At 41.5% G+C, this 12,168-nt stretch overlaps 1 protein-coding gene across 3 annotated transcripts in view; it reads left to right on the forward strand.

Annotated features, from left to right (window-relative positions):
* wwox (WW domain containing oxidoreductase) overlaps positions 1 to 12,168 on the forward strand; it is a 1,033,547-nt gene that overhangs the window by 402,787 nt on the left and 618,592 nt on the right. For all 3 annotated transcript variants that reach the window (XM_048546270.2, XM_048546271.2, XM_048546272.2), the window contains one exon: positions 1,716 to 1,901. In XM_048546270.2, the coding sequence (XP_048402227.1) occupies positions 1,716 to 1,901 (186 nt within the window). The remainder of the gene's footprint in view (positions 1 to 1,715; positions 1,902 to 12,168) is intronic.

Here is a 12,168-nt window from a genome sequence, read left to right on the forward strand (position 1 = left end):
GGGAAGGTGCCGGGTGTGGTGGGGTGGGAGGGCAGTGTGGAGCGAACAAGGGAGTCACGGAGAGAGCGGTCTCTGCGGAAAGCAGACAGGGGTGGGGATGGAAAAATGTCTTGGGTGGTGGGGTCGGATTGTAGATGGCGGAAGTGTCGGAGAATGATGCGTTGTATCCGGAGGTTGGTGGGGTGGTGTGTGATCTTGGGTGGTGGGGTCGGATTGTAGATGGCGGAAGTGTCAGAGGATGATGCGTTGTATCCGGAGGTTGGTGGGGTGGTGTGTGCATCCCTAAACCAGCCCAGTTCGTCCCCTCCCCCCACTGCATCACACAACCAGCCCAGCTCTTCCCCTCCACCCACTGCATCCTAAAACCAGTCCAACCTGTCTCTGCCTCCCTAACCTGTTCTTCCTCTCACCCATCCCTCCCTCCCACTCCAAGCCGCACCCCCATCTTCCTACTAACCTCATCCCACCTCCTTGACCTGTCCGTCTTCCCTGGACTGACCTATCCCCTCCCTACCCCCCCACCTATACTCTCTCCACCTATCTTCTTTTCTCTCCATCTTCGGTCCGCCTCATCCTCTCTCCCTATTTATTCCAGAACCCTCACCCCATCCCCCTCTCTGATGAAGGGTCTAGGCCCGAAACGTTAGCTTTTGTGCTCCTGAAATGCTGCTTGGCCTGCTGTGTTCATCCAGCCTCACATTTTATTATCTTGGATTCTCCGGCATCTGCAGTTCCCATTATCTCTGATCTAATTCACCCATCATATTATTTCAGTATTGAAAAGATTGTTTGGAGTGACATTTAGCTTTTCTCAGAGTAAAATACCCTCACTACTGAGAAAAGAAGGATGAAATGTATGGACTTCTGCAGAGTTTAACAATATGATGTTTCTTTAATCCTCTTTTATGTGCAGTGCAGTGGAATCCTGATAGCCTCAATTATGACCTGCTAAGAAGTAAACTAATAGCTTGAAATAAAATTAAGTATAGTTTAGATATGCAGTTCTCAAAGCAATCACGTTATTTATGTCATGAGATTTAGTTTTAAAGAACTTCATTTCACTGCAAACGTTTTAGAGCTTTTCTTTCAGAAGGTTTGGGTTATTTTCTGAATGTTTAAAATGTCTTGAATACTGAGAGTTCCACAGAGGTGCATTGAAATTTCAGTAGAAATGTAGATCGTACTGTTTCAAAGTCTTCAACGCATTCCGCCCCCGCCCTGTTCTGTGCTGCTTCTACTCCCACTGTGCTACAATAGACTATGGTCTTTACCTGCAACACAGGGGTTACTAGGCAGTTGTTCTTTGACTGTGACCTTCAAAGCACTTGAAACCAGATCAGGATATGTGAGAATGCTCAGTCCCAAAAGCATTCTCCATTATTGTTGAAATTAATTTTTTTTAACCCTGCGCTTACTTTTCAATGGGAAAAACACAACAGTTTGGGACATAATCCACAAGGAGATCTAGCTATTGGGCAGGGGATTGTCAATGCCACATTATCTCAAGTTACACTCTGTTCATTTGAGGTTTCTGTGACATCTTTTGGTGCTCCATTCCTTTGGTCTCACATTGAATTTTTTGCCTGTCGATCACTGAATTTAAGCCCACCGTTATTTTTGTTTCTCTATCATCTCTGCTCCGTTTAAAAATATTCTGATTTTAGAATTCAGGCCTAATTACCCCTGTTTCGTTTTGTGTTCTGATCCTTCTGCAGCTCTCTTCACATACTGATTTGCAATGCTGGTGTGTTTGGTTCGTCATGGCAATTGACAGAGGATGGTCTCGAAACCACTTTTCAAGTGAACCATCTGGGCCACTTCTACCTGGTACAGCTACTTCAAGATGTCCTGCGCCGCTCAATACCTTCAAGAGTGATTATTGTGTCCTCTGAATCACACAGGTCGGTAGTCATCCGTTTTTAGCACCACACTACTTTTGTTTTCAGTTTACTTCACTTCACTTCAGAATCTACGGGCAGTAATCTAAAGCTTGCCTGAAGTGAACTGAGGTGAACAGCTATATGCCTATCTAAGTTATTTTCCCATTTGAGGAATGAAATAGCATTGGCACTGCTGAAACCAGCTTACACATTCTGGGTTTCAATTTGACAAAGAGTGAGTTTGTTGACTTCTAAACACAAGAATTAGTAACATGGTGCACATACACAAACATTAGAAATAGGAGTTGAGCTGAAAAAGATAATAATTTTAAAAACACACTGTACTGATCAGTCTCAGAAATGTTTGCAAAGGGCAGATTATAGCACCACAGCATCCCTACAGTGTGGAAGCAGGTGATTCGGCTCATTGAGTCGTCAGCAACCCTCTGAAGATCATCACACCCAGACACAAACCCTTGTCCCTGTAATCCTGAGTTTTTCCCATGGCTAACATACCTAATCTACACATCCCTGGACACTATTGGGTAATTTAGCATGGCCAATCCACCTAACCTGCGCATCTTTGGACTGTGGGAGGAAACCGGAGCACCTGGAGGAAACCCGCACAGACACAGGGAGAATGTGCAAACTCCACACATTCACCTGAAGGTGAAATCGAACCTGGTCCCTGGTGCCGTGAGGTAGCAGTGCTAACCACGGAGCCACCGTGCAGAGGTCAAATGTAGTAGCTACCGCCAGGGAGGTGAGTAATAGCATTGATGTTGATAGTTGATCCTTAGTATTTCAGGTATGTTGAGATTCAAGTTCTCGTTCCTTTGGACTTGATTTAAATCCAGATTTCAGATTGAGAGAGGGTTCTTTTTATTGTCCTAATTTCTTTTGTCGGAGACTGTGTTCATGAACAATTTTGGTACAGTGTAGAAACTTTTCAATTCATCGCCTCAAGAGGAACATCCAGTAATGATTTCACTTCTAGATTACAGAAGACTTATTGTTCTGTTATGAGATTCTGAATCCAAATAGCTGAAGCAATATTTACGTGTTGGTGTGATCTGTAGTTAATGTGTAAAGCTCGCAGTTTGTTTTCAATTCGGCTGGCACGCGCATTTCTCTGTCTATGCACCAACTGACTTTTTCAAAAAAAATGTTTCCCTCTTTGTAATCATAATGTTGATGTGTAATAGTTTTCTAAATGCTGTACTATGCTTATTTGTAATATTTGTTGTCAAAATAACAACCTGAAAAATTAATTCTTCTTTGCCCCACATGCTTATATGTTAATTGAAAACTGGACGTGTGTGACACCTAAAGAAATATTTTTACTTCACATTCTGGTTGTAAACATCTAAAGCTTTACTAACCTGATCACCTATCTGCGTGTTCGGAAGAGACATCTGACTTTTGGAATGAAATATGCTTGATAAATAAGGATGAAAGAACTTGATTAGTTAAGCTCTGTACCTCCTGGAATTCGGCAGTTACTGCCAATGCTTTCTATCACTGCACTTTATAATTTCCTCATTCTGTTTCCTCAACATCCTCAGGGCGCAATGGTGGCTCAGTGGTTAGCACTGTGGCCTCACAGCGTCAGGGACCGATTCCAGAGTTGAGTTCCACCGTCCGGTGACTGTCGGGTTGGAGTTTGCACATTCTCCCCAGGTCTGCATGGGTTTCCTCCAGGTATTGTGGTTTCCTCCCACAGTCTAAAGATGTTGAGGTTCGGTGGATTGGCCATTGGAAATGCAGGGTTACACAGTAGGCCTGGATTGGATGCTCTTTGGAGGATTGGTGTGGACTTGATGGGGTGAATAACCTGCTTTCGCACTGTAGGGATTCTGTGATTCTTTGAAGATCAAATATTTCACTCATTTATTTTTTAAAGAATTATAAAACTTTTGTGGAGTTATGATTAAATTACTTTACAGATGTATGTCAGACAACTGATTTCACGTGAGTTTCAGTTATGTAGGAAGCGTTAGGGTGCACTGCATCATTAGGCGCCAAAGGATTTAGCCTGCAACTTATAGTTTTCATCATTCAATTTGCTGGTTAAATCCTGCTGTGCAGCACATCTCTGAGACTCTTTAGCTTGGAAACTGCTTTCTCCTTCAACCTTGTATTCCCAAGACACCTTCCAGCTGATGGTTCAGAAATAACAATTGGCTACTGTGTACCATGTACTCAATGAGTTTCAAAGCTTGCAAACCTTCTTCAGTCACAATAAGTCCTCTCTGCTGCATTAGACAGTCTGTTAATGGGTGACCTACTATTTCTACTCATCAATCCTAGTGTCCCTGGGTCACGGCACACTTGACTGTACACTATACGCACATCTCGAGACAGGCATTATAATTGCCAGCCACTCTGCCGGTGCATTTTCTTCAGCTCTGTGTGATTATTGATCTCCCCTGTAGTTGGCTAGATCACTTGTTCCTTCTTGAGCTTCTGTGAACTCCATCATGATGACCTCTTCAGGTTCACTCAGCCATTAAGTTTGTCTCTGATCTCTGTTGTGGTAACTATTCTCAAAGGGGAAAGAAACCTATAAATCCACTCTCCCCTCCCAATACTGTGTTGTTGTTCAAATATCTTCATTGGCTCTGATATAAGTGGAATTTGTTGGGAAGAAATGTTTTAACGTGACCAACATTGACCAGAACTGGACAGGACAGCTTGGGAAGTGTTAGCATTAGTTCAAATTGTACACTTTGGCTGTAAATCTGGCTTCTTAATGCCATGATTTTCAGTGCTATGAGTGCCACTTGGCACCTGGAATGGTGTCCACTTTGCTCAGGTACATTTTGTGGTGAGACATGCAGGAGGTTATTTGGCGGAAGGCATGTATGCTTGACTGGGAAAGCATATGACTGAAATGATTGAAGCCAATAGATTTGAGCTAGTGCTTCCTATTTGTGCCTCTGTATTTTAGCTAAAGCCTATTCTTGCCCATGTGTTCAGCAGCAGGACTGACCCTGCTCAGTCTTATTTAAACGGGCCGTCGTGTATGTTTTAGTAAAAACCGAAAAAAACTGTGGATGCTGTAAATCAGGAACAAAAACTGAAGTTGCTGGAAAAGCACAGCAGGTCTGACAGCATTTGTGAAGGAAAGAGTCAGAATTAATGTTTTGGGTCTGGTGACCGTGAGGAAGGATTCAGAATGTGAACTCTGATGTTTTTTTTCTTCTTCACAGATGCTTCCAGGCTTGCTGAGCTTTTCCAGCAACTTCTGTTTTTGATCTGTGTTTTAGTGATAGATTTCAACTGCGCATAACTCTGAGTGTAGAAATGCCAGCTGAATCCTAGAGTTGTTTAAAGTTGCTGAAGTCCATAGAGAGTGACATGGGTAGGTGATTTTCTTGGTCTTGACAATTTTGCACAAAATGTGTAAGAGCAGACTATTGGAGTTAGGGCTAGCCCTAATAACATTTCCACTAACTGCCCCGCAGTACTCAGGCTAAATTCAGCACCAGCCATCTTTTCCTGATGGAAGAGCAACGCCTCTAGACCTATGGTCACTTTATTTTTACTCAGAAAAGCATGTGTCAAGATTTGTTGAGATTTATAATATGGCAACCCATGAAGAAGAAAACTGGCAGAATTCCTTTCTGGACTGAAAACATTAACTCTGTTTCTGTCTCCATAGCTGCCAGACCGGCTGAGCCTTTCCAGCATTTTCTGATTTTATCCGCCTACTGACCAGGCTGTCCATGATTGAATTGTTCAACTAAACCGAAATTAATTTAGGATATCTAGTCGACATGGATGAGTTGGACTGAAGGGTCTGTTTCCATGCAGTACAGCTCTGTGCCTCTATGACTCGATAACTACAGAGCCAGTTACCCTCACTATGTTACTGATTGATATGCATTCGCCTGGCCACCATGTTAAAATGAAAGGCACCACAAAATAAATATCTCTAACCAGGTTAATAAACTCTTAAAATTAAGTCATTTCACAATGCATGTAAATGCCAACTAATCTAACAAAGAGGGGCAGGAGTGCATTATAGAGCCCCTTGAATTTGCATTGCCATTCAGTTCATTGACTTCTGCATCCAACCCACTTTCGCACCCACTCCCAGTATCCCAGGATTCTGAAAAATCAAAAATCTGTCTATTTCTGCCATGATGATACTAAATGATGAAGTATTCACAGCCGTCTCTGGTAGAGAATTCCAAGGGTTCATAGTCCCTCAAATGAATAAACATTTCCTCTCCCCATCCCTAAATAATAAAACTCTCCAGCAGTTCCTGTCAGATTTCTTCTGTAAGATTGGGCATCGGTAATCTCATGCTTATTCTCAGTGTAAACTCTGGCAATTTTTTCTTGTTAAGCGTTGAGTAAGTCAGGAAGATGACATGGTATGTGGGTTGTGATCAGAATCTAATTGGTACAATTGTTTTCTACAAGAATAAATCAAAATGAAAAGCTATTTACAATTTTGCTTTTACATACATGTTTGTCTAAATCCCTGAACCCCTTCCTAAGTAGCATATGCATTTGGGGTTGGGGCGGGGGCAGGTGCGTGGTAAGAAATTATGTACCTGGTTGGCCACAATAGCTATTTAGCATTCTTCCAGCTGTGTTCTTCTATCTGCTTCAGTCACGGCCTGGTTTGGACTGAGTATAATTGCCTTCAAAGTTGCAATTATTCTTTGAGGCCCCTTCCCTGCACCATAGCCTCCAACTGAAAAACTGTAGTTGCTCATCAGGGTAGGTTGTGCAAAATAATTCTCTGAGATGGCTCTGCAGCATATGTTATGCAAAGCTAAAAGTGTTTTAAAACTGAGATACCAGAATGGATTCACTATCTCCTCACAAAATAAACTGAAGTTTTTGGTGTGGATGTGGAGACAAGTATGATACAAAGTCAGAATTGTGAATATATGGATAATAGTGTAGCATTGTGCTAAATTGCATTCACTTGTGCAATGGGGATAAGTTTGTTTCCATATGTAACTGCAACGTGCCTATCTGCACCGTTGTGACCGCAATTACAGTTTTCTTCCAATATTCAGGCCACTTGGTTCAAAGGTGAGAGATTGATTTTGGCTTTGTACGGAATAAAGATTGATTAAATCAGAATGGCATGACCTTTATTGATTTGTTGTTTGACAATCAGTACAGCTTGCCAAGAACCACTTGAGGTTACTGTAGCATGAGGGAAAAAAAATGCAATTAAATACTGCTTTGATGAAAATGAAGCATGAGAAGTTCACCTATTGCAGTACAAACGTCTCTAGTAGATCAGCTCTGAAAATATTTTTAACTGAGGTATTATTATTAAGCAAAATACTTTTAGGAATCAATATTAAAAAGCTAAAGAACCAAGCTCAGGAGTGCCACAGGTTACATCGGGTCAAGGAGCCAATGATTGATGAGTGATTTCAAGTTCCAATGTGCAAATTCTAGGTGCTTTAGCTCAGATATTTGCACGTTTATGGCTACATGTGAAATCTACTGGAAAACTGCAATTCTCCTATTTCAAAGTCTTATTTACTAAATTAGATTTTGCAGATGTATGTGATCGTTCAGGATTACATAATTGCACTCAGTCTACATTTGTATGTTTCACGATTTGTGCAGAAACTGTTTAAACTGCAAACGCAATGCGTTTACAGTGCCAGGCTCCTATATTTTCAGCCAGTCTGGTTGCAGGATTTTAGAAGGTGCAGTTACTGTTGATTATAGTAGCCAACATTGATATTTGTTAGCCACTTAATTCCCTTAATTTCCTTGTATTATTTTGTTTTATAATTTTATTTGACCTACCTTGTCCACACATCTCAAAGTGGAGTGTTCATTACCTTTGCCATGTGCCTTGATCAAATATAGGAATTTTGAACTTGAAATTTATGGAGCTTGATCCTGCATCTATCCTGATGGATACTTTTACTTTGTACTTTGTACTTTTACAAAGGTAAAGCATTAGGTTTCAGGCATTATTTGTCACCTGAATTTGTAAATCAAGTCAGTTTAATCTTGGATAATGGGAACTGCAGATGCTGGAGAATCCAAGGTAATAAAATGTGAGGCTGGATGAACACAGCAGGCCCAGCAGCATCTCAGGAGCACAAAAGCTCTTGTGCTCCTGAGATGCTGCTTGGCCTGCTGTGCTCATCCAGCCTCACATTTTATTATCTCAGTTGAATCTTGGATCTGGTTTACAAACAGCTATTTTTAATGAACTTTAGAAAAAGTTTGATGCCATAAAATGATGATTTACGATTGCGAAGTAACTAAAAGTTTGAGAGCAACATCCTCCAGAAAAATCATGAATGCACTGACGTAAGTTTTCATGAGATTGTGAAATATCTTAATGCAAGTTTGGTCCAACTGGGTTTTCAGTGCAATTTAGACAAAGCTGATTCTCTGCGCCAACTTTATGCAAATGATTGTGTAACATTACAACTTTAGATCATCTGCAGAATATAAATTGAGAATACAGTATAAGAAACATATTACACAGAAACTAAAGGTGGCCAACCACAGGAAATAAAAAGTCTAACCGGCTCTATATGCATCTGCAATTCTGAGAGAATACTGTGCTGTGCCACAGTACCATTACCAAGTGACACAACCTCGGTAGATTGAAATGAGTATTTAGGTTCTCTGTGGAGCTCTGTGCTCTGTAAACTTTCTAGGTATTCTTTTAAAAAGAAACCTCACAATATGCAGTGCATGCCATGTTCATGACTATTTCTCCAGTAATTAAAAACATGCTAAAGAAATAGTTGTATTGAAGCAGGCAAGATTACTGTCTTAATCGAAGATGAATGAGATCCATGTCTTCAGAGTTCCCAGTACTGTAGGGAAAAGTGACTCATTTGATTTTTTTTTGTTTTCAGAAGCCTCCTGGGATCACTTGGAGCTTGAATAGTGTACGTAATCAAGTGCTGAATTAATTTACTCATTCATTGAGCTCTAGTTTCAATGTCAATAGATTCCAGCACTCAGCCTGGCATTGGGTATTTAAATAAAGGGACTGAAAGTTGAAGCTTGACAGGAAAGTGACAACGTCTACCTCTCTGCCTTGGTGGCCTCATCCAATTGTTATAATGTGGGAGGTTTATGCCATTGGTATGTTCTGGAACTGAGTCTTTAATAAGAGGGAAAAATTAAAGAGATCGTGTGACCACTTCCAATGCTTGCCTGACTACAGGCTTGAAGGATGTACTGTAAAGATTTAAAGGAGGCCCGGACTATTTTGCTGTAAATAGGGGAAGAGGTTTTCATGCTGATGGGTAATGGCTGCAGGTTCTGTGCTCATTAGAGCTGGGGCTGCTAGTTTTCAAAGTCCCAGGAAGGTATTAAGAAAGTCAGATTTGCAAATACGGTAGTCATGTTTAATCTGTTTATTTTATGGAAATGAGTTGGTGTTCCAGCATTTCTACCTGGATACAAGGCCTGTGTGATTCACATTGCCATGGAGATGGCCTTTGAAACGAGAAGAGTTTCTAGCATGTCCCTGAACTTCAAAGACACAAGAAAACTGTCAGGATCTGCGAGATGGGGGGTAGCTAGAGGCCAAATATCTCTTGATTGTCCGCTACACAGGAGTGAGGTGGGAGCGCATGCTTAATTTGAAATGTCCAACTTCAGTTTGAAATGAGGCAGAAAGATTTGTCTAGTTTCTGCTTATAGGAACAATTGCCAGGAGGTTTAAAAAAAACCCTCATGGTAAAAAGTTAGAAATAGAAAAGGAAAGAACTAAAGTGAGCCCCCAGGAGCCGAAAATCATTTTGGACTGCATCTATTTGAGGGACTATGTAAATATATTTCCTGAAGTGTTTTTCTTTTGATTGTGTGAAAAGCAAAAATGGGAAGTTCTCTTCTCTTCAAAATATACAAGGCCTACAGTAATAGTATTCAGTCTGCTTTTTGCAGTAAAAGTCTTAATTGTGAAATGGCACTGTGTCGTTCTGTCAGTTATTGACTGCAAGTTCATATTTCTTTATTTAAGAAATTTTCAATCTCGAGTTCTTGGAGTACAGGTTCACAGTTCCTTGAGAGTGGAGTCGCAGGTAGACATGGTAGTGAAGAAGACGTTAGGTATGCTTGCCTTTATGGGTTAGTGTATTGAGTATAGGAGTTGGGAGCTCATGTTGTGGCTGTACAGGACATTGGTTAAGCCACTTTGGGAATGGTGCAGTTTATTTTGGCCTCGCTGCTGTATGAAAGTTACTGTGAAATTTGAAAGGGTTCAGAAAAGATTTACAAGGATCCTGCCAGGTTTGGAGGGCTTGAGCTATAGGGAGAGGCTGAATAAGCTGGGGCTATTTTCCCATAAGGTAACCTTATGATTTTATAAACCTCTGTGAGGGGCACAGATAGGGTAAATAGTTAAGGTCTTTTTCCCAGGGTAAGGGAGTCCAAGCAAGAGGTTTAAAGTGAGAGGGGAAAGATTTAAAAGGGACCCAAGGGGTAACTTTTTCATTCAGAGAGTGGTGCGACCGGAATGAACTGCCAGAGGAAGTGGTGAAGGCTGGCACAATTGCAACATTTAAAAGGCACCAGGATGGATACATGAATAGGAAGGGTTTAAGAGGGATATGGGCCAAATGCTGGGACTAGTTCAATTTAAGTTGACGTGGATGAGTTGAACCGAAGGGTCTATTACCATGCTGCGTGTCTCTATGCTTCTATGATGCTACTATTTTCACAAAAGAAATTTAAAATAGTTTATTTCAGAAAGGTTATTGCCTAGCCAGAGGGTGTGTTATCAGCAGTATAGGGCATGATTTATGTGTGTAAATTCAGGAGCCAAGGTGACCCGTTCTGACTTTAAGTTGCATTCTGCATTACCACGTGGGAAAAGTAAATACGACTGAAATGGAACACAAGATCAGCTAAGTGGCTTACTAGGCGACTTCAGGAAGATATTAGAAGTTAACCGTTTTGGCTCGGGACAGCAAACGTATCTAGGACAGACTAGGTAAGAGTAGTGTTTACACCCTTCATCAAGACTGATCAAAGACTGACACAATGACGCTGCACTCAAATAAAGCCCAGTCCTGATGAAAGGTGTAAACCTGAAATGTCAACTCCCCAGCTCCTCTGATGCTGCCTGACCTGCTGTGTTCCTCCAGTGTGGACACTGTAATGGCTGACTCCAGCATCTGCAGTTCTTGTTATTTCTGGGTAAGAGCATATTGTTTTCTTTCCTGAGACACGTCAGTAAACCAATTGAGTTTTTATAGCAGTCTGATTGTTTTGCAGTCAGTTTTAATAGTGCATCTTTTGCTTCTCTTCCCAGACTTTTCAAAAAAAATGTTCATTAGTGCAGTTTTTTTCTAGATCACGGAGACCAAGTATGGACCTTCTTTGCTTACCTGACTGCTGAGAGTTTCTAGCATTATTCAAATTCGTTGTGCTTTTATGAGCTTCTCGAGTTTGATCACAAACTGACAGGATGAGTTGGAATCCAGTATCGTTGCACAGCATTCTCCCAACAATATTGGTAGAAGTAGCTATGTCGGGGCCGTGCAAAATTCTCTTTAAAAACTCTTACTGCAAGAAATTGCGGAAGGATTGTGGGGAGTGTTGCCAAAGAGGTATTGATTTTGCATTTCTGCAGAAAAGTTCAGACCTGAAACGTCAGCTTTCCTGCTCCTCTAATGCTGCTTGGCCTGCTGTGTTCATCCAGCTGTACACCTTGTTATCTCAGATTCCCCAGGATCGGCAGTTCCCTACTATCTCTGAATTGATTTTGCAGTAGACTAGATCTCATGAAAACTGGGGGCTGGGGCCGTTTAATTATGATATCAGCCTCCCAGTGTGGCCAAATCTTGCATGATTTCATGGGGCAACTGCAGGACATTTTATTTTCATTCACCAGATGAGGGTGGCATTTATTGCCCATTGGGCAGTTAAGAGTCAAACCACATTGCTGTGGGTCTGGAGTCACATATAGGCCAGACCGGGTAAGGATGGCAGTTTCCTTCCCTAAAGGACATTAGTGAACCAGATGGGTTTTTCCCAACAACCAGTGATGGATTTGCAGTCATCATGAAACTCTTAATTCCAGACATTTATTGAATTCAGATTCCACCATCTGCCAAGGCAGGATTCGAACCCAGGTCCCCAGAACGTTACCTTGGTCCCCAGAACGTTACCTTGGTCTCTGGATTAACAGTGCAGCAATAATACCACTAGGCCATCGCCTCCCCAGAGAATAGGAAGAATTACTCACTGGTGAGCCTAACATGGCCAAATTTGGGAGAGAAACGGCCTGTAATTGGAGAATGAGTGAGTCGTGATGGACAGT

This window comes from Stegostoma tigrinum, chromosome 16, assembly GCF_030684315.1.
Source record: "Stegostoma tigrinum isolate sSteTig4 chromosome 16, sSteTig4.hap1, whole genome shotgun sequence".
Classification (NCBI taxonomy): domain Eukaryota; kingdom Metazoa; phylum Chordata; class Chondrichthyes; order Orectolobiformes; family Stegostomatidae; genus Stegostoma; species Stegostoma tigrinum.